We start from the raw sequence: 24,047 nt of genomic DNA, 5'->3' as shown, positions 1-24,047 counted from the left end.
ATATTCAGTTGTTTGCAGATGATGTAAAGCTGGGAAGGATTATTAGTAATAGTGCAGATGTGGTAGCCCTGCAAGAGGATTTGAATAAGCTAGACAGATGGGCAAATGAATGGGGGTATCAGTTTAATGCAGCAAAATGTAAGGGCTTGAGGTTTAGGACACATCGATGGGACGCTGCATACTCTATGGGAGGAGTTATACTGGAGGAAGTAGGGGAGACAAGAGATCTAAGGTTGATGATTGATGGAAACCTGAAATTCAGGGGACATATTGCAAAGGTAGTGAAGGTAACACAGAGGATTGCTGCAATAATGATAAGGACACTGACCTGCAGAGATAAAAGGGGTTATCATTCCATTGTATAAGTCTCTGATCAGACCACACTTAGACTATTGTTCTAAGATTTGGTCCCCAGGATTTCAAGGGGATAAATTAATTGTGAAAAGGGACAAAGGCAGATACCAAAGATGGTTTCAGGACTGTACAATGTTAGTTATGAGGATCAGCTGAGGGAATGTGGACTGCAGAGTTTGGTGGATAGAAGAAGGAGAGGTGATATGATTAAGACTTTTAAACTGTTGAAAGGTGGTTACAGGGTTGACACTAGGGAGTTCTTTCGCTTGGTTGAACAGCGGGAAGGAGTGTGATGACAAGAGGCCATCCCTGGAAGATACGAAAGGAAACTGTGATCAAGAGGGTGAGGAGTGGTTTCTTTGCATGGAGGGTGGTTGAGCCATGGAATGCATTGCCTGATGGAGTGGTGAGAGTGAGAACGGTCAATGAGTTCAAGGAGTGGTATGATAGACTTTGTGTTTCTTCGGGGGGGGGGACCTCCCCTCGATGAGTCTTGATAGACTTTGTGTTTCTTATGAAGGACCTCCCACGATGAGTCTTTTGACTCCATGGAGGCCTGGATAATAATAAGTTTTTCAAATCCATCATACTAAAACTCTTAAAATTGTTTTTAGAAGATTTTCTCACCTCTGCTTTGACCTGCTCATCATTTTAAAAATGGATATACTTGAGACATGTTAATTTAGAAAATAATCAATAACAACCAAGTCCAGGCTACAGGGAGGATGTTCCAAAAATTCACATTCCATTTCTTCAAAGCCCACCAAAATGAATGGCTCATTTGCAATCTTACACTGTCATGTTGCAAAGAAATAGATATTTCTGGGTGCATTTTTGTTATGAATACCCATAACAAAAGTAATATTATGGGTATTCATGATGACTAATCTTAGAGTGAATCTGGGCAAGAACAAAATCTGTTGTTATTATTATTAGTCTTTATTATTCAGGACCTCCACAGAGTCATTTTGTTGTTTCAACTTCCTCAAGACCTTCAGACAACACTTTGCAAATTATTGTCATCCCTTTCCTGATACAGGCCTGGATAAAATTAACATTTTTGTTGTTCCAAAAGCATTCATTTACCCACACATTTTTTCACAGAAGGTTATTTTGGGAATTTTTAACCTTGTGCCCTTCAGTGAGGTAAAGTGGCAGTGTTTCATTGACTAACTTTTCATTTTGGGAGATCATAACGATAGATCCAACTGGCAAAATTTTATGAAGAAAAACATTGCGTTCCCCTTTGGGAATGTTTAAGCAACTAGTATCAAATTTCCAGTCTTGTTTGTTTCATTTCACTAGTCAAATGATGTAGCATCCAATGAGTGCAGATCTGACTTTTTTTCCACCAATTTTCTCAGATTAACTCTTCAGTTTTCTCCTTATGGAAATCATAAGTTGTAGTTTTTAGCTGATCAGTCATTAATGTCAACTTCGAGATCACCCTTTCTTGTTCAAGTACTGTCGACGTGTAAGCATTACATTACACACAAAGGTTTCTACAACATTACACCTCCCACTACTGGAACAACATAAATAGTCTGCTATAGTGAATTTCTTTCAACAGAGCAATTCATCTATGGGAGTTGGTTCTGATAGTTTTATAGTGGGTTTGTTATAACAGTGTTCACTATAAGTAAGAGTTAACTGCATTTCTGAAATGGTGAGAAATGAGGACAGATTGAAGGAATATCATTTGCAGAAACTTATGAAAAGGAGGAGTAGGGACGATAGGAGTGAGCCATAAGTTGGTGAGATTCCCCACACACAGAACAATGTGAAGAGATTCTTCATAGAATTCAGCAGGCAGACATGGGTAGAATAAGTGGCACTAAACCTGGAACTTACATAAGAGGGGGGGGGGAGGTAGAAAAAGTTTTATTTGCATAAGGGTGACTGGAATATAATGCCTGAGAGTGTAATGGGTGCAGGAACATTGAATGAGTTTAAGGCATAGTTTGATGAGCTTTATGTATAATAGTGATCTGTAATAAGTTTGACTCCATATTGGTCTGATGATAATTGTTATTATCTATGAAATAGAATCACAATACCAAAATAACATGTGTGACATCAATATGGTGTTAACACAGCATTTAGCTATATCAGTTAACAAACTGATATAGCTAAATGCTGTGTGTGTGTGTGTGTGTGTGTGTGTGTGTGTGTGTGTGTGTGTGTGTGTGTGTGTGTGTGTGTGTGTGTGTGTGTGTGTGTGTGTGTGTGTGTGTGTGAACAAAAGTAATGTTATTGGTATTCGTGGTGACTAATCTTAGAGTGAAGTCTTTAATTTCTAAAATGAAAATAAATTCTCCTCATACCGTATTTGCAATTTCAAAGTGTTCTACTGTTTCTTTTTCCTCTTCACCTATCCAGTTCAGTGTCTGTAAAATAAAACAAGCAATCACCGGCACATATAATAACACACTTGTTAATCTGTTTCTAAGGATTAAAATTATTATTATTATTAAAAAAGACCTCCAGGGAGTCAGGAAATCAAAGGAGGCCATAATATTTGTCCCAGTTGTCATAACTTTTTTTTTTAATCGATTCATGCTACTTATACACACAATATCCAACAGAAATCCATTCCAATCATGCACTACTCTATGAGAGAAAAATCTAACCCTAACCCCTTTCTTCACAACATGAGTATGAATTCTCAACTTCCACGGATGTCCTCGCATCCTTTCCCCACCCTCCACAAAATGAAAAATTTCATCTACTGAAATTCTGCATAACCCTTTCAGAAGTTTGTAAGTCTCAATCATATCACCCCCTCTTTCCCCTTGTTTGCTAGTATGTGTAGCATATAAATTCTCAATCTGTCTTCATAATCTGTACTCCACAATCTTGATACCATTTTTGACTCTTTTGCACTCTCTCTCTCTCTCTCTCTCTCCAATGTATCAGAATCACCATGAAAACTATGAGACCAGACCCTGCAAGCAATAGTCCAAGTGAGGTCTCATGAAGGCCTTGTAAAGAGCAAAATGACTTCCTTATTTTGCTTCGTTTCAGCATTGCCATTATTCTCCGAGTTGTATTTACAATTTCTGCTATATGACCCTTGAACTTCCCGTCTACTAAAACTCCAAGATCCCCAAGCCTCATCAGTTTCTTCAAGCATAATCCCACCAGTATAATATGACATTGGATATCTAATCACATCAAAGTGCATGACTTGACATTTATTAACATTGAAATGATGGCCATTTTCACATGCCCACAATTCCAGCCTATTCAAATCATTCTGCAAGTACTGCATATCAGCAACACTTCTGATTACCTTACCTATCTTTGCGTCATCAGCAAATAGCTGTATATCACGTCAAATCCTTCCCAATGTCATTAGTGTACAGATTAAATAACAATGGACAAAGGCCTGATCCTTTAGGCATACCACAACCACAGTTACCTTAAAACTTGCAGATTCACAACTCCAGTATACCACTTTTTGATATCTGTCAGGTAGCCATCCTCTTATCCATGCCAACAGGTTATAATCCAATCCCATATTCAGCGCTGCCACCTAGTATTTTTCTTGTGTGTGTGATTAATGTTCAGCACCTTTCCAAAAAAGTTTTTTTTGAATAAAGCGTGAATAAAATGAACAGGAAATGAAAACAAATGAAAACCGCTTTACAGTATAATGTTACCTACGGATTAGTCCTGCTTATACAATTTCTTTTTTTTACATGGAACTCAACAATTAATCACAAGTGGATTTATGATACATCAAAAAATAAAAAAGAACTATTTTAGGTATATTTTTGTAAATTTTAATAAAAAATTACAGTGATATAATCGGGTCCAGGATACAATTTCAGAATTTATTTGTTCATTTCCGGGAAGATCTGAAGGGACCCGAACGGAAGACGACGTACATTCATAATTATATGTACCATTCTGTACCATTCATTGTTCGTTTAAACTCTTATCTCATATTTTTTGAGATCTTTTAGGTGCCTTTTCTTCTGTGGCACCTGTATATATTGCACACTTCGCACACGCCACCACCAGCCAGACCTGCCCATATTCTCCAATTTATGCAACAGTATTATATGCTGTATTCTGTCAAAAGCCTTAGCAAAAAAAATGTAGAATTATAAGGCTGGTGATTATGACAATCTAAGGAAACAGCTTGGATTTATAACATGGAATGAGGAGTTCAGCTGTAAGGAAATAAATGCTGCATGGTAACTGACAAAGAAATACATAACCACCTCAATGTGTGAATGTATTCCGAAGGCCAAAAGGCTAAATAAGATAGGTGTAAAATAGATGAATGTGGAGTGTAAGAATGAAATCTGGAAAAAGAAGATACTTTGGAGGAAGTACAAGATGAATAATGGTAATAATCAGTTACATGAAGAGTATAAAGAACAAGCCAGGAGAGTGACTCAGTAAGAAAAACAAAATTGCAGTATGAGCAGAAATTGGCAAATCAGGTGAAGGAAAAACCCTAGATAGTTTTTTTTAGAAATGTGGCAAGTAGAAGGACGAATGATCATGGTAAGATGATGTTGATGGATGAAAATGGTAGAATGATAACTGCTGCAGAATACATTGTTGAGGTATTCGATGGTCAATTTATAAAGGTGTTTCATCCTGATAGGGTGGGATCATGAAGAACTTAAGTGTAGAGGACATAGGAGAGGATGTCAGTGAGCAGGAGGTATTTGAGAAAATAAACTTGATGTCAATAAGGTGACAGGATTTAATGACACATCTTAAGGGAATGTTCCAGGGAAATGGCAGTAGCATTGCCATGCTTGTTTAACACGTTCATTGCCAAGCTGAAAATTGGAATTTCGTGTGGTGGCCAATTTTTTTTTACTTGATAGCGACATCCACGCGATAACGCGTGATCAGCCGTCTGGTGAGAACTTGCATCATGCGATAGGCAATGAACGTGTTAATAAGTCTCACAACAGCACAGGTTCCAAGGGAGTGGAAAGAAGATAAAATTGTTCCACTGCATAAAGTGATAAGGCTGTGGATTCAAATTATAGGCCAATCTGTATATCTGGAGTTGTGGTGAAGGTACTGGAGAGATTGATGAGAAGTAGGATACAAAATTGGGTTGAAAACAACAGTATTCTTTGTTGTTATCAGCATGAGTTTGTTAAAGGGAAATTATGTTTCACTAACTCATGAATGTACTATAACAAGGTGATAAAATAACTTGGACAGGAGAGATGCTTATACAGTGGTGTACTTGGATTTTGTAAAAGCTTTTGATAGACTGCCAGCCACATGACAAGCTGGTAAATAAATTGAAACAGATAGGATTGGATAAGAGACTGCTGTCAAATTGGATCTGAATTGGATCAGTGACTGCTGTCAAATGGCAAAAGAAGTATATAGGGTGCAGTATCCTGAAAGAGGAAGGTCACTAGTGGTGTACTGCAGGGGTCAGTTTTGTGACCATTGTTGTTCAATTTGTATGTTAATAATATTGGGATGGGTTTAACTAGTGATATGCAGTTGTTTGCAGATGATGCAAAACTGGTAGAGCAATGCAGAGTCAAGCAGATGTTATGACCTTACAGGAGGACTTGAATAGATTGCATGAATGGGCAAGTAATTAGAACTGTCATTCAATGTTGCAAAATGTAAGGTTTTGAAATTTGGTAAGCAATGGGATGCAAAGTATACACTTAGTAGGGAAACTTTAAAGGAAGTAGAGGAGATGAGAGATCTAGGAGTGATGGTGGACAAGGACCTGAAATTCAAGGGCTACATTGCACAAGTTCTTGATCAGCCCTCATATAGATTATTGTGTGCATATTTGGTCACTGGGTTTTCATGGTGACAAGGATATGTTGGTAAGGCTCCAGAGAAGATTCACAAAGGTGGTCAGTGGTCTTTGGAATGTGGAGTATGTGGACATATTGAGAGAATGTAAGTTGCAAAAGCCTCATGAATAGGAGGAAGAAAGGGAATGTGATTGAGACATATAAGCTAGTCAGGGGTTGTTATCAGGTTGACATGGAAGAGATTTTTCATAGAATGAGAGGGTATGAGCAGAGGAGTGAGGAGAAGGTTCTTTGCATGGAGAGTGGTTGGTGAGTGGAATCCATTGTCTAAGTGTGTTGTGAATGTTGATTCCAACAACAATCTCTCTGACTTATAACAACTTCTGTGCAGCATTTTTGTTTTTTTGGATACCCCTGCCACAGAATCAGTTGGAAAAAACAAACAAACAAAAGTACTGCACAGAAGTTGTTATAAGTCAGAGAGATTGTTCTTCAAATCAACAGAAGCCTTGCAACATACTCCAAACCTTAACAAGCATGGCTATATAAATTTGCCAAAGATTTGGGAGACAGTCATCTTAAAACCTAATTAATACCTGCTTTCTCTCTCTCTCTTTTTTTCTTTCACCATAGATGGTGCCTAATTAGGACTTTAGTCTTTGTGTTGTACATTACAATTGTTCAAACTAGTCCCATTGTTATACCGGATTGTTGTTATTTCACATACTGTAACAAACGGCTTTTGTGCTCTGAAGATGCTTGATAGAATACCAATGAAACATCAACAATAAGTTAATAAATAGTTAATTTCATATCAGTCTGTGTTCTCATCTATACCATTAAAATTAATCAACATGTACAACGAACACATAAACAAACTTACTACAGCATCAGAAGAGTTGATAATAACTGAGTTGACGTCTCTCCCACCAGTTGGAGAGAGTGACCATATGGTTTTGACTTGGAAAATGAATAGACATGCAGGAGTATCAAAGAGACGGGAACTTATGTGGAATTATAAGGCAGGTGATTATAATAGTCTTAGACGTCAACTTCGGGAAGTTTCATGGAGGGAGGAATTGGAAGGCCGGGATATCACCAGTGCGTGGGAAATTGTGAAAGAATATTTGTTATCAGCAATGGTAAGTTGTATACCACGAGTGAAGAAGAGGGCGCAATTTGGAGTAAAGTGGATGACAAACAATATTAAACAGGAATTGCATGCGAAAAAGAGGCTATGGAAGAGATATAAGGAGACAGGTGAAGAGATGCATGAGGAATATAAGACACAGGCCAGAAGAGTGACTCGTGTGGTAAGGAAAGCGAAACTGGAATATGAGAGGAGATTGGCCCTAAGATCCAAAGAAAATCCTAGGGAATTTTTTAGCTATGTGGCCAGTAGGAGGAGAAATGACTGTGGAAGAATGATATTGTGGGATAAAAATGGGAATAGAGTGACTGATGCAGAGGACATAGTGGAATTGTTCAATGAACACTTTATTGGAGTATTTCATCCTAGAGGAGTCAGTTTTAATGCTAGAGGGATAGGACTGGTACGAGGTCTGGAGGTACAGGAGGAGAGTGTGTTTCAGATACTGAGTACTCTGGATGTCAGTAAAGCTGTGGGACTGGATGGTATTTCGCCACGAGTTTTGAGAGAATGTGCTAGGGAATTGACAATACCTTTAACGTGGCTTTTCAATGAAAGTCTGGCTTTGGCAAAGGTGCCCAGGGAATGGAAGGAAGGTAAGATAGTGCCATTGCATAAGGGTGGTAACAGACTGGAAGTGTCTAATTATAGGCCAGTCTGTGTGTCATCAGTAGTTGTTAAGATCTTGGAGAAAGTAGTGAGGGACCGTGTACAGCATTGGGCAGATGAGGGTAATGTTATCTGTGAGAATCAACATGGATTTGTGAAAGGACGCTCTTGTTTTAGCAATATGCTAGCCTTTTATAATAAAGTTACAAGAGAATTAGATGAGGGAAAGGCATATACTGCAATTTTCTTAGACTTGGCGAAGGCATTTGACAGGGTGCCACATGATAAGCTGATATTTAAGTTGCAGCACATGGGTCTGGATGTCAGATTGGTCAACTGGATTCAGGATTGGCTGTCTGATAGGTATCAGAGAGTTGTGTATGGTGGAGCAGTTTCCAGGAGGCAGAGGGTTACAAGTGGGGTCCCACAGGGCTCAGTACTAGGACCTATATTGTTTAACCTTTATATCAATGACATAGCCAGTGGATTGCAGGGGGATATTCAGTTGTTTGCGGATGATGCGAAGCTTGGAAGGATTATTAGTAATAGTGCAGATGTGGTAGCCCTGCAAGAGGATTTAAATAAGCTAGATAGATGGGCAAATGAATGGGGGTGTCAGTTTAATGCAGCAAAATGTAAGGTCTTGAGGTTTGGGAAACATCGATGGGATGCTGCATACTCTATGGGAGGAGTTATACTGGAGGAAGTAGGGGAGACAAGAGATCTGGGGTTGATGATTGATAGAAACCTGAAGTTTAGGGGACATATTGCAAAGGTGGTGAAGGTAACACAGAGGATTGCTGCTATTATGAGAAGGACACTGACCTGCAGAGATAAGAGGGTTATCATTCCGTTGTATAAGTCTCTGATCAGACCACACTTGGACTATTGTTCTCAGATTTGGTCCCCAGGATTTGAAGGGGATAAATTAACCGTGGAAAGGATACAAAGACGGATGACAAAGATGGTTTCAGGGCTGTACAAGGATAGTTATGAGGATCGGCTTAGAGAATGTGGACTGCAGAGTTTGGTGGATAGAAGAAGGAGAGGTGATATGATTGAGACTTTTAAACTGTTGAGAGGTTGTTACAGGGTTGACACTGGGGAGTTCTTTCGCTTGGTTGATCAGCGGGAAGGAGTGATGACAAGAGGCCATCCCTGGAAGTTACGAAAGGAAACTGTGAGCAAGAGGGTAAGGAGTGGTTTCTTTGTGTGGAGGGTGGTTGAGCCGTGGAATGCATTGCCTGATGGAGTGGTGGGAGCGAGAACGGTCAGTGGGTTTAAGGAGTGGTATGATAAACTTTGTGTTTCTCAGGGGGGGACTTCCCCTCGATGAGTCTTGACAGACTTTATGTCTTAGAAAGGACCTCCCTCGATGAGTCTTTTGACTCCTTGGAGGCCTGAATAATAATAATAATAATAATAATAATAATAATAGCTATTGAACAAACTGAATAAGAATTCAGTTTGTTCAATAGCTCTCGTACTTCCTCCTCATCCACATGAGTTTCCTCATGTAGTGAAGAGATAGTGGTGAGTTCAATGTTGCATATACCAAGTTGATAGCTTTTAGCAAAATGGGTGCTCATTAGTTGAACAATCACTTCTGCATCAGTCACCCACATACCATCTGCATTCAGAATTATTCTTTCAAATTCTTTCTTTCTTTTACTTGCAACATAACAACAGAATTCTTTTGGGTTGTCTTTAACTTACATGGCCAGTTTCTTTTCATACTTGGACTTAGCTTTCCGTACAACACTTGTGACTCTTCTGGCATGCTGCTTATAATTATCACAATGGACATTATGTATGCAATATTCCTTTCACATCATCTTTTCTTATGAATCTCTTGCTTAATTAGATTACACAAAATTAATATTGCATATGAAAGTAAAACTAATCCTGTATCAGGAATAAATTTATTTTTATACAGAAATGACCTCTTGTTTTATGACTATTATGCAATATTTGCCCTGTATCTATTTGACAAGCTTTTCTTGCTAACTTATGTCTGCAAAGCTTTACAGATAGGAGGAGAGGAATACACTGTGTCCCCCCCCCCCATAAAACAGCTCCTAAAACTTAGAAAGTGAACTGTCAGCCTGAAACAGTGCTGAGTGCCTTACTGTACTACTTGATGAAACTACTGCCAACCATACCAGCAAGCTGTGTAACCTCAACGCCTTGTCACTTCAAGATGCAATTTAAACAGAAAATAAAAAAGTCTAATGCCATCCTGAATTTCCATTCTGACACTGATGTAATGCTAAAGAATGACATCTGCAGACTCACTGAATGATGGAACTTTAATCCCAAGAAAATTGTCAGGTGTAAGTGCCTCAGGTCCACAATTAAATAGAGAGATGGAGGAACTTACTTCTCTTGATAAAAGTGAACTGTGATACCCAGACAAGCAGGGTGCAATATCAGAATGCCCAACTCCTATACATTCTTTATGGTTCTCAACTAATAAATGACTGCCAGTATGGATTCCACTGCTGATCAGCGAATCTACTTACTTATGTAACACATCTCTGGACAAACACTATGGAAAAATTTGGTGAATCTAAAGTAATTACTGTTGATATCACCAAAGCTTCTGACTGGGTGTAACACAAAGATCTGCTAAGTAAACTCCTATCATTTGGTCTTCTGCTAGTGGGTTTCAAGCTTTCTGACTGGATGTTCATTTTGAGTGATGGCTCCTTATCTTCTAACTATACAACTAATGCTGAGGTTCCACAAGTCTGTTCTTTCACCTATCTTCTTCCTTCTATATATAAATGAGCTACTCCATCTGACAGCCAATCCAGTACAGTTTTACTGAACAGCACATTGCACTTCTCATTTTCATTTCACAAACCTTTCAATGCACAAATGACTACAACCTACAGAACTTCTCAACTTAACTTAATCTTAACTTCTCAATACCTTAAATTCTGATCTTCAAAACATTCATGAATGTTATTTGGATAACCTTGTCAACTTCAATGCTAGCAAAACATATCTCTGCTTTACTGGCCACAAAAAAGAATCCTGTTCTTCTTCTTCTTCCAGTCTTACCTTTGACAACACCCATGTCTCTCTTGATACAAACATATTACAAATATTGCCTGTTCTGCATCCAAAAAAAATTGGATTTTCACTTAAATTAAGGGGATATTAAATCCCACATAGTTTTAAAACCGAATAAGAAACTCAGAGATTGGAATCAAAGAGTTTCTTGCCAAATATAGTAAACTATAAATTATCGGCGACACTAGCGTTAGCCAATGCAAGTGATCCTAGTACATAGTACAATACCGGGCAGCTCGTTGCAAAGGTGGGTGGAAGTTTAGATCGCTATTCTTAGGTATTTTCCATAATGTAAAAACACATTTCCTAGGAAACGTATGCTGTTATTACATTATGGAGGGAGGTCACTACCCAGACCGGTTTCAGCCTTTTTTGAGGCTTCATCAGTGAGTAGCTAGACCTAATACCAAAGTGTATAGCGAAAAGAACTTATGTACTCTGCGAACGAGTTTTCCAAACAGGTGCAACCATTAAGTTACTTAAATATAAAGAGCTAATAAGCTTCATTTCGGCAATGAAAACATTACTTAAATTAAGGGGATATTAAATCCCCTTAATTTAAGTTTTGGATTTTCACTTTTGCTTCAGGTATTACTTTAACTCCAAACAAATTTTAACCATATACAAATCACAAATCCACCTAACTATTGAATATTGCTCTCACAATCTGGGGCAGTGCTCTTAAGATCCCCCTAAAATATATTGGATTCCATACAGAAAAAGGCAGTTAGATTGATTAATGACTCCTCTCTTACTAATACACTCCACTCACACAGGTGTTCAATTTCCACTGACTGAATCTTCTATGTATATTGTTAATCAGAACTGGCATCGATAATTAATTCCCCCACTCACTTCCAAACTCATCTAAATGCATATAGCAGCCAATTGACACATTCTCATAGTCCAACTCCAAACCCACAGAAAAAATTTCTGCTCCTCTCTGTTCATCTCTTCCACTGATGCCCTCTGATAAAGTCTCCCACTACATGCATTTTCTAAGGAATACAATCTGTAGCTCTTTGAGTTAAACATGAACAAGTTCTTGGTTGCCTATCCACGGTATACTAATACCATGGATAGGCATACTAATAGGTTGACTAACCTCTCATGGATGGGTTTTCCATGGAGGAAAAAAAAGTCAAAGTTTAGCTTACCAGTATGATAGTGAGACATACACAATTATTTTATATTGTCTGGATACATGCTCAGATATTCTCTATGCCCTGCATTCTTCAGTTATCTATGTACTGATTTTTTTTTTTTTTTAAGTGAATCCCACCTACAAAAAGTTGTAGCCCTGTCATATATTACTGCTACTGGTTGGATAAGGATTAGATAATCTGGAATCACTGCTCTAGAGAACATGTAATAACCCCTTCAGACCTCCATTATGCAGAGTGGGTGCTTGTCTCATACCAGGTATTGAAATTCATCTAACAATTAAAAATGGTATTCATGTATGTGTTTGTATGTGAACACACACACATGCATGCATGTTCATGAATGCTCTGCTGCAAGAGCAGAAGAAGCCAATCAAATAAACTAGAATTCCCAGTTCAAAAAAACTGGACAGCCAATATAATTCAACCTTACACTAGTGCTCTATATATGACATACTGTAGGTATCAGAAACAAAACCATACCGTTATCTCTGATACCAGAAGATGGCAGAGTTATTACTTATAACATTCCATGGACCTGTCACCAGCTTCGTCACTTGTTTCCAAATCCTTTTCACCACCTCCCAATTCCTGAAAAATGCAGGTGACCAAATCTGTGCATAATGGTCAACATGTGACCAAATCACTGTCTTATAAATAGGGATAATAATCCCTCTATCTTTGTTTGGTAATATGGTATGGCACTGTATGGAACATTATTTAATAATTTGACATTTCCTCTCCCTTTTTGTATGCCCCTCCCTTCCATTTATTTGACCTGTTTGTAAACATAATCAGTAATATAACTACATCAGATGTCCATGTTATGTATGGGATGTGGATCTGTTGACAACATGCCCATTAGGAACAGCAGTAACTCATCAATGTTTGTGAAGATACTTAATGAACAATAAAAACAACATTCACCAACAGAAATGTATTATTTTTTTTATTTTTTAAACCAAAAAAACCCCTGATGTTATTAGATTAGTTATTGCTCACATGCAGATTTACATGGTTACAAGTGGTATTACTAAAAACAATGACATGAGGAATATTTTTCAAAAAACAAGAAACTACTATTTTTCTGTAATGTTCTTTGATCACCCTAACTGCAACATGCAGTCACTTCTCCAGCCTCTGCAATACCATGAAACAAATTGACATTTGTCTTTCAGTTAGAAAGACATGGGTTGAATTCAGGGACCTTCTTTACAAAATGTTTTAATTCAAGATGAGTTTCATGTGGGCAAGTAGCAGAATTTTTCTTACTCCAGAAATAAAGGTGTTTCATCATGTAATTACAAAAAAAATTAACCCAAGAAAAGATGCTATTAACCAACATAATTCCAACCAACCTTAACAAACTTTTACAACAATTTCTATCAGGCAAGTGACTGGTGCTACCAGTTCAATGATGCAAAGCATTGGATTTGTGCAGAAATTTTGAAAGAGTGGAAGAGATGAGATAGCTGGGAGCAGTGGTAGACTTGGAATTAAAGTTTTGAGGTCACACTGCTTAAACTGTGAAGGCATCACAACTGATTGTGATAATGAGTAGGAGGACCTTGGCACATAGGAGCAAAGAGTTTTTGCCATCATTGTTGCTGCAATAAGTTCAAATGTTTAAAATAAGCACTGAAGCCTTATTCCACCAACCAAATCTGAACGACTATCTATAATTATTGAAGATATGGGAGAGTTCTTTTCTAATCAAACATCATTAATGATTTCTTTTTTTAAAAATAATACAATGATTCCTTTGTTATCCAGTACATTTTTCTATGTATAAAAGCAGACAGCTTTTACTATTTTAAATAATCCATTGCTCACATTCTACTTTGTCTTGATACTGCTTGATGCTCCCGATGATGACACGTAATTTGTATGTGTGTGTGTGTGTGTGTGTGTGTGTGTGTGAGAGAGGAGACTCTTTTTATGAAGAATGTTGGTGAGTAGAAAGGATGGTCTGTGCAAAAGAATTGAATGAGTTTAACGCAGAGCTTGGTAATCTTTTTGTGTGACAGTAAGGCCTTCCACAATGAATATTTTGACTCCATGATGATCTAATGTCATCATCATCAAATTCCTGACATTTACCCTCAAGGGATGTACAGGATATGATAGTACTACATGAAAAATTTACATCATTACTAACTTCCTATCTACAATTTTCCTCCAAATCAATGTTACCTATCAAGGTCTGACCAACATTGTCAGATCTTATATTTCTATCCTCTAAGGCACTTTTTACCACATCAATCCACCTATATCTTGGTCTTCCTCTGGGTCGTTTTCCTGCCAACCTGGCAGAGAACACTTGTTTTGTTAATCTTTCCTCTCCCATTCTGTTTAGGTGACCATACCACTTGAGATTTGCTCTGCTAACATATTCCTGAATGCTTAATATGATATTGCAATTAATGCTATCTATTCACGCCTCTAATCTTTCTCAGGACTCTCATATCTGTGAGAGTCCTGAATGGGTTAGAAGTAAAACACTTTGGTCAAGTGTTTTACTTCTAACCCATATACAGCAAATTTAGTGTTTTGACTAATTTCTCTCTTATTCCATATAAATTTATTCATTTGACTTCCTACCATATCCACTTTGTTGATTCTGTTGTCTATTTCCATATTTAATTTACCATCTTCACTAAAAATCATGCCTAAGTAGCTGAAATGTTTTACTTGTTCTATAGGTTCTCTATTAACAATGCAGTTGATATTATCAATGCTTCTGAATATTTTCATTGTCTTAGTCTTGTTATTGCTGACCTTCATACCATATCTATTACAACAGTTATTCAATTTAGTCATCTTGCAAACTTGTTATGGATTTATTCAGAAGTATAACATCATCTGCATAAAGCAAAGAGCTGACATTAACATCTCCAATTTTGATATCAGGTTTAATACCACTTTCCTTCATAATGTGATCCATATAGATAATGAATAACAGATGGGATAATGTACATCCTTGTCTGCACCAGATTTAACATTAAACCATCTTCCTGTACTTCCTTTAATTGTAACTGCTGACTTACAACTCAGATCTTTGTTATATTCCCTCTGTTATATTCCTTTTACAGCACTCTTTCCTCCATTTCTTAGCTTTTTCAACAGCCTCAGAATATCTTGCAACCTTTTTGATATTTATTTTCTATGTTCTTACCAAAGTCCTCCCATGACTTTTTTTTAGCTAGTTTTACACAGAGTTTAGCTTTCTTACATTTGTCTCTGTATGCCAGGAACTTTTGATATGCTTTCTTCTTTTTCTTCACTGCCTCTTCAACTTCCTGTGTCCACCATGAAGTTCTGATTTTTCTATCCTTGCAAACAACCTCACCACATGGCTTTCTGGCTGAATCAATCAATGTTTTCTTCAGAGCTTGCCAATGAATCTCCAAGGTTTGATTCCTGTTCTCAAATTCTTTTATTTTTTCTTAAAAAATGTTTGTATATTGTAGTCTACACTTCACATCTGAGAGCTGCTCAACTTTTATTCGCTTTAAAATTTTCTTACATGTTCTTCTTTTCAAAATGAAATTCAATTTCATCCTGCTCAAGACTAAATGGTGATCACTTCCAATTTCAAATCTTGCATACACTCTAGTATCCTGCACCAGAGAGAAAACATCACTATCAATGATAACATAGTCAATGAGACTTTTCTTATTCCTTGCATCTTCTCTCCATTTGAATTTGTGCAGATTTTTATGTTGGAACATGGTATTAGTAATAACCATGTCCATGTCCTGGAAAGAAACCCAACAAGTATTTACCATTATTATTAGCTTTGCTCTTTTCTCCAAAATTTTCCAAAATATTTTTATATGTCTGCCAATCATTTTTCATTATCAGACTATACACTCTATGCATAATCCCTTTTCTATTAATTATTATTATTATTATTACTACCCCAAGATCTCATGGAGTCAAAGACTCATCTGGGAGGTCCTTTTATCACACACACAGCTCATCATACTGTGTTTTAAACACATTCAAACTCTTTGCAGACACCACATTCTCAGGCAAGGCATTCCAATCATTCACAGCTCTGCACGAAAAAAACCTGCCTCTCACTCCCCTACTCACACCCCTTTATACAGTTTCCAGGGATGACCTCTGGTTCTCCCCTGATCTCCCACTATTCTCTGTAAAACTTCTCCAGCTTTGATCCTATAACAACCCCTTACCAATTTGTAGGTCTCTATCATATCTCCCCTCTTCTTCCTGTCCACCAGACTCTGCAAATTACATCTTCTCAATCTTTCCTCATACTCGACATTCCAGAGGTCAGAAACTGCCTCAGTCAGTCTCCTTTGTACCCTTTCCAACATCTCTTCATCCTTCTGAAAACCCGGTGACCAAATCTGGGCACAATAGTCCATGTGTGGCCTAATCAAAGCCTTATTCAACGGAACAAGAATCTCCCTACTTCTACATGTCAGTGTCCTCCGCATCATTCCCAGAAGTCTTTGTGTTGTCTTCACAATTTTGGCGATGTGTCCCCTAAATTTTAGATCCATATCCACTATCACCCCCAGATTTCTTATTTCCTCTACCTCCAACAATATATTCTCACCAAGCATAAATTCTGCATCCCATCTTTGTTTTCCAAATGTTAAAACCTTACATTTTGCAACATTGAACTCACATCCCCATTTCCGTGCCCAATCACTCAATCTATTCAGTCTTCCTGTAAGGCCACAACATCTTCCTACACTTCATGGTTCGTCCCAACTTTGCATCATCTGCAAACAACTGAATATCTCCATCCAAATCTTCACCTATATCATTAATATACAAGTTAAACAGCAATGGACCTAAAACTGACTCCGGAGGCACTCCACTAGTGACCTTTTCCTCAATATCGCACCCCCATACACAACTTGTTGATACCTATCAGATAGCCAGTCTCCAATCCAATGCACCAATCTAATATCCAACCCCATCTGCTCTAGTTTGACTGTCAACCTATCATGAGGTACTCATGATAGGTTGACAGTCAAGCCTTTGCAAAATCCAAGTATATTATTGTGTATTCTTTTCCTCTGTCCAAGGAAGCAGTCACTTTATTGTAATAAGTAAGTAGATTACTAAAACATGACCTCCCTTTAGCAAATCCATACTGTCCATCAAAGATAATACCATTGTTATCAACCCAACTCTGGATCCTAGTTCTCATAAGCGTCTCCAACAACTTAACCACAACACCTGACACACAGATAGGCCTATAGTTTGATGCTTGAGTTCGATCACCTCCTTTATGAAGTGGCACAATCTTGCCCTCCTTAGGAACTTGACCGAGTGCAAGACTCATTAAAAAAATATGTCAAGGCAGATGTCAACTCCCTGGCATATTCTTTCAGAATATGTGGTGATATATTATTAAGTCCCACAGCCTTATTAACATCTAGTTTACTCAACTCCCCATACACCTCTTGCTCGCCTACAGTCAGTCTCTCCTCCCCATCATCAACTGCTCTCAATCCCTCCATGAAGTCACATTCACAAGATTAAAAGATCTTTATGAACTGCTCATTAAGTATCTCCACCACACATTCTGCATCAGCTGTCTTTATACCATTTTCTCCAATCAATGTCATCCTTCCATAATTATTCTTTCTTTTGCTGGCTACATATTGAAAGAACGCCTTAGGATTCTTTTTGGCTTCATTAGTTAACTGCTGTTCATAACCTATCTTTAGCTACCCTCACCAACCAAGTCACCCTCCTTGCTTGGTCTTTGTAGACCTCATGGAATTGGTTATTTCCACTTCTCTTATGCTGCCTCCACAATGCCCTTTTTCTCTGTATCGTATGCTTAATTTCTTTATTCATCCATCTCACACCCACCTTATTTAACCTTCTCATTTAGGAATACATTTAGACATTGCATCTACTAAACAGTTTTTGAAAATCCCTCCAAGCTGCAATGACTGTCATTGCAGCTTGGAGGGATTTTCCAAGCTGCAATGATCCTGATACAAGATCCTTATATATCCACATTACATTGCAATTAAACACTACACCTGCAAGATGTCTCCTGAGCTCTTCATAATCACCCCTTGTAGTTCCACATATACCCTTTTCTCACAGAGGTCCTCGCACTGCTGGCAACCACCCCAGGTAATCACCTCATGGTTACTCTCACCAATTGGTGGATGATTTCACACCTCATTTACAATTACATCCTCTGATGAGATGACCAAATCCAACACCCTCAATCCTTGTGTGCCCTCTGTTACATACTATCTGAGGTAGTTATTCCTCAAAACTCAAGAAACTCATTTTCTTTACTTCCAGTTGCTATCTCATCATTCCAGTGTATATTGCCATAATTAAAATCACCCATAATGATCACCCTTTTCTTATTTACTTGGCTAATTTGATCGTACATTTCATTATCACCACCATCCACATTACCTGGTCTATAACAACATCCCACCAAGTATTTGATTCCATTCACCTCAAAACCACTGGCATTATTTCCCTCTTGCATCTCCACTTTATATGGGCATAACTCTTTCTCTATCATCAATAGCACTCCCCCCCTCCCTTTTTACCCCCTCTGTCCTCACAAAACACATCATATCCTTCCATCTCTTTTCCTGTCAGGATGTCATCCTCTTCCAACCATGTCTCACTTATTCCGATAATATTTGGGTGAACAGACGCAATTAGTGCAACCATTTCATCTGCCTTATTTCTTATACTTCTAGCATTTGTGTACAAACACAACCGCTCATTCCTGGATCTACAGCTAGTTCCACTGATACTACCACTCACTGGATGAGATCTCTTCATGCTCGACTGAGGTCATTTCCCTTTCTGCTTCTTCATTTTAAAACCCTTTTCAATTACAACTGTTTCCTCTTGATCTCTGGTCATCCCATTCCTTTCCTGCCTACACATGCTCTCACCTCCTCTTGGAGCATCCACCTTTCTCATGCTGTGTACCCCTGTCCACCCTGAGCCTCCCCATTTCCCTGCTCCTCTTGCACACCCATTCTCTCATTTTCTATACTCATACCACTCACTTCCCCATTCATATCCACCTCTTCAATCTCTCCTGTCTTACTCTCCTACTCTTCCACATCACTCCCCTCTCAATTTGATTCATTCTCTCTATTCACTTCTCTACCTTCCACCAGCAGTCTCTCCAAGCGACTCATACCATAACCACTCAAATGCAGTCCATCGCTCCCATACAGCTCACTTCGTCCCTCAAACTCATTCCACACATTAACAAACTGTACTCCCATCTCCTCACACATTTCAGCCAGCCTATCATTCATAATCCTTGCTCTCTGCCTCATTTCACCACAGTCATACCTAGGCAACACGCTAACTACCCTTCCTGTCACACTATTCTCTTTTATCCTTCTAAGCAGCCTCCTGATATCCATTCTGACACATTCTTTGTCCTCTCTCAAATCATTCGTACCTATTAATACTATTAACTCTTTTGCTCGCTCCTATCCAATACCTCAATCACTCTACTCATTTTAGCGCCTGGAAAACATACCTTGTGCAAATTATCCTCCAGCACACCTTTAATAATGGAGTAGACATACAATGCCACTTGCTCATCTTTCATTAACTCTTTCATTCCATCATTATTTATTTTAATAGTTTTTACCTGAATTTTCTTAATTTCATTCTGCATCCATTTAATTTTTTGCCTCATCCAATCCAATTCAACTTCCGAATCGCACGACACATTCTCTCTATCATTTAAAAATTCCTCATTCAGGTCACACTTTGCACACACCCTCCTTCCATCCTCACCAAATATCCACAAATCATTTATGTAATCGAAAGAATACATATAACAGACCTCACACTTAACGAAATGACTGAAATCTAAATTAAAGTCAGAATAACAATGTTGCCGCCATTTTTTGCAGGTTACTAAGTCTAATAAATAACGATTTCATAATTAAGTTTTGGCAAAAAAAATCCCCCACGCTAATAAAACCGGTAGCGCACAATGTTTACAGCCTCTCTTACTCAAAAAATTACGCATATATATTCAATTATTCCTAGAAAACTTATCCCAGTCAGGAGCTCTTCTTATAAATCTAGCAATAATAATAATAGTAAAGAAAAATAAATTATGAATGATCCTTCTTAAAATAAATATTACATCTATTTTAGTGTACTGAATAGTTTCATATAAACATTTACAGAATTATGTGCTACTGAGCCAAGACAATAATGATCATATCCACTAATTAAATGAATAGCATACCTGTTCTGTGGTGGCAACATGTCTGGCCAAACTGACATGTATGACATCAGATTCTGCCATAAGACTTAAGCTAAATTAAGAAGAAAGAAATATTCATTTCGTTTTACATACTGAAGGATATAACAAATAAAACATCGTATGAACGGAAATTCAAGGAAGCCTGTGAGATTATTATCAACCACCCCAACCTGAACAATAATGATGGTCTAAAAATCCAAAACATATGGAAGGTATATATTCAACCTTCCTCACTAAGAACAATTATAAACAGGACTGTAGAAAATCCAGTATTGTAAATCAAAAGTAAGAATTGTAATAATAAAAATAGGACACCAATTGTTTCTGAAAGAAAACCATCTAAAAGAATGTTTATTCCTGTCATTGTAAAATAGAATTTAGCTTGATGTAATTTATAATTTTTTTTTTCCACCAGAGGTCACGCCAGTAGAATAACATGTGATCAAATCATTGTTTCTCTAGCTTATAGTCAATGATGTAACTCAGCTTGTCCTGTATATTTATGTATGCTCCAGATGATGATCTTGATGTGAAGATCGAAACGTCGGGATAATAAAAAAAGTTTTTTTTAACACGGTTGTAAATTCCATAAAATTTTTAAAATCAGTGCATTTTATTATTCTAACAACCTCCATGGAGTTGACTTATTGTGGAAGGGACTTACTCAGTGAGCAACATAGCCATCATATGTAACCTTAAACTGAATCATGCTGATATCATTCATGACACATTCTTGCATTGCATTCCACTCACCCACCACACTCCATGTAAAAAAGATGTACTCCTCACTCAACTTGTCACCACACATTTACACTACTCCCAGGAATGGCCTCTTATTCTTTTCCTATCACCTTCTGCTCTATGTATAATCCCTTTTCTATTAATCTAGCAAGATCCCTTTACCAACTTAAATGCCTATACACTACACTAAATGCTGCTAATGAAAATTGCTCAGTCTGCCCTCATAACCAACATTCCAGTCCTGATATTATCTAAGTAGGAGGTGACCAAATCTGTACACAGTAGTCTGTGTGAGGTCTGACAAATGCTTATACAGTGACATATCCACCCACTCATCAGTGTGTACCTTACAGCAGCAATGAATAGTAACTTTCACAACACTTGCAACATGACCTCTAAACCTCTGTCAACCTTTCACCCCAAAAGATCCCAATTTCTCGTCCACCTCAGAAGGTAGAACTGTACTTCAGGGAGTACAGTTCGACCAATACAGTAAACAGTCCTGTACTCCAAAATGCAACACTCTGCAGTTAAAAATAAAACCTCAACTCTCACTCACTTACACATCCTAAAAGTTTATTTAAATTTTCCTGAAAGGAGTTGACATCAGCTTGCTTTCCCCAACCTTGTATCATCAGCAAATGACTGAACATCCCCTTTAACTATATGAAATATAGTTAAAGACTTTACATTTTGCTGCATGAAACTGAAACCCCCATTCATTTTCCCATCTGTCTAGATTATTCAAATCCTCTTGTAGGGCTACCAAATCTGCATTATTACCAATAACCCTTCCCAGCTTCACATCATCTGCAAACAACTGAATATCCCCCTGCAATCCACTGACAATGTTAGTGATATAAAGATTAAATAATACAGTACTGACCCCTGTGGGACCTCCACTTGTAACCTTGTGCCTCCTTGATAATGCTCCACCATACACAAGACAATCCTGAATTCAGTTGACTAACCCGACATCTAAACCCCTGTGCTGCAACTTAAATATCACCTTATCATGTGGCCCCCTATCAAATGCCTTTACAAAATCCAAAAAATGGCAGTACATACCTTTCCCTCATCAACTGCTCTTGTCACTTTATTATAATAAAAGGCAATCATATTACTAAAGCAAGAGCACCCCTTAACAAATCCATGTTGACTCTCATGGATAGCATTACCCTTATCTGGCAAATGCAAATGTATATGGTCCCTCACTAATTTCTCCAAGATCTTAACAACTACTAATGAAACACAAACTGATCTATAATTTGACACTTCCAATCTGCTACCACCCTTATGCAACGGCACTATCTTACCTTCCTTCCATTTTTTGGGTACCTTTCCCGTAGCCAGACTTTCATTGAAAAGCTAGGTCAACGGAGCTATCAGTTCTTTAGCACATTCTCTCAAAACCTGTGGTGAAATAACAACCAGTTCCACAGCTTTACTGACATCGAGAGCACTCAGTATTTGGAACACACTCTGCTCTTGCACCTCTAAACCTCGAACATGCCCTATCCCTCTAGTATTAAAACTTACTTCTCCAGGATGAAATACTCCAATAAAGTGTTCATTGAACTACTCCACTATGTCCTCTGCATCAGTCACTCTATTCCCATTTTTATCCCACAAAGTCATTCTTCCACGATCATTTCTCTTCCTACTGACCACATGGCTAAAACATACCCTAGGATTTTCCTTGGATCTTAGGGCCAATCTCTTCTCATATTCCAGTTTTGCCTTCCTTGCCCTACTAGTCACTCTCATGGCCTGCATCTTATATTCTTCATGCATCTGCTCTCCACCCCCCCCTCTTCTTATATCTCTTCCATAACCTCTTTTTCAACTGTAGGTCCTGTTTGATATTGTTTGTCATCCACTTTACACCAAACTGTATCCTCTTCTTCACTCATGGAATACAACTTACTATTGCTGCCAACAAATATTCCTTCACAATTTCCCAAGCACTAATGATATCCCAGCCTTCCAATTCTACCCTGCACGGAACTGCCCCAAGTTAATATCTAAGCTATTATAATCACCTGCCTTATAATTCCACATATGTTCCCTTTTCTTTGATACTCCTGCATGTCTATTCATCTTCCAAGTCAAAACCATATGGTCACTCTCTCCAGCTGGGGGGGGGGGGGGGTTGTCATCTCAGTTATTATCAGCTCTTCTGATGTTATGACCAAATCCAAAACTCTTGAACCACTTGTTCCCTCTATTATATGTTGCCTAAGACATTTGTCTCTCAGAATTCTAGAAATTCCATTCCTTTATTACTACATGCATTTTTCTCTTCCCAATTTATACTGCTGTAGTTAAAATCTCTCATAACAATCATTCTTCTTGCTAATTACTAATGAATTGAAGCCTTTGGCTCTTCATATAATTAGTAATTTATTAGGACACCTTCTTGGCAATTCTTATAGTAGGGTATGTAAGTTCTGTTCGCTACAAACTTGGTATTATCTCGGTCTACCTACTCACTGATGAGACTTCAATAAAGGTTGAAACCGGTCTGGGTAGTGACCTCTTCTCATAATGTAGAATAGTAATACAGGTCCTAGGAGCTGGGTTTCACATAATGGGTAAATACCAAGAACAGTGATTGGAGCTTGCTCCACCCTTACTATAAGTTGCCCTTGTTGCACTACCAGATGGACTATGAGTTGCCCTGGTGTTGCACTATCCAGGTATTTGCTTATGCTTGGAATCGCCGAACTTTATATACTCTCTATATTCGGCACGAAACTCCTTGAGTTTCTTATTTGGCTATGAAACAATATGGGATGTAATATCCCTTAACTTAAATAATTCTTCTTGCACTTGTCAAGCTCAACTGCCTAAACATCTCCTGCTCCCCGCCATCTGTGCTCCTTCGCTTGTAGCAACATCCCACTAAA

General features: G+C 38.0%; 1 protein-coding gene across 1 annotated transcript in view; it reads right to left on the bottom strand.

The window, feature by feature from the left end:
• LOC150106277 (cGMP-specific 3',5'-cyclic phosphodiesterase-like) overlaps nt 1–24,047 on the bottom strand; it is a 474,780-nt gene that overhangs the window by 335,674 nt on the left and 115,059 nt on the right. The window contains exons 7-8 of the mRNA XM_090392969.1: nt 20,380–20,449; nt 2,679–2,741 (exon numbers count right to left, since the gene is read on the bottom strand). Of these exons, the coding sequence (XP_090249095.1) occupies nt 2,679–2,741; nt 20,380–20,449 (133 nt within the window). The remainder of the gene's footprint in view (nt 1–2,678; nt 2,742–20,379; nt 20,450–24,047) is intronic.

This window comes from Typopeltis vanoorti, chromosome 5 (assembly GCF_054136105.1).
Source record: "Typopeltis vanoorti isolate ZY-2024b chromosome 5, IOZ_Tvanoo_1.0, whole genome shotgun sequence".
Lineage (NCBI taxonomy): Eukaryota > Metazoa > Arthropoda > Arachnida > Uropygi > Thelyphonidae > Typopeltis > Typopeltis vanoorti.
This window is presented reverse-complemented; position numbering and strand designations above follow the sequence as displayed.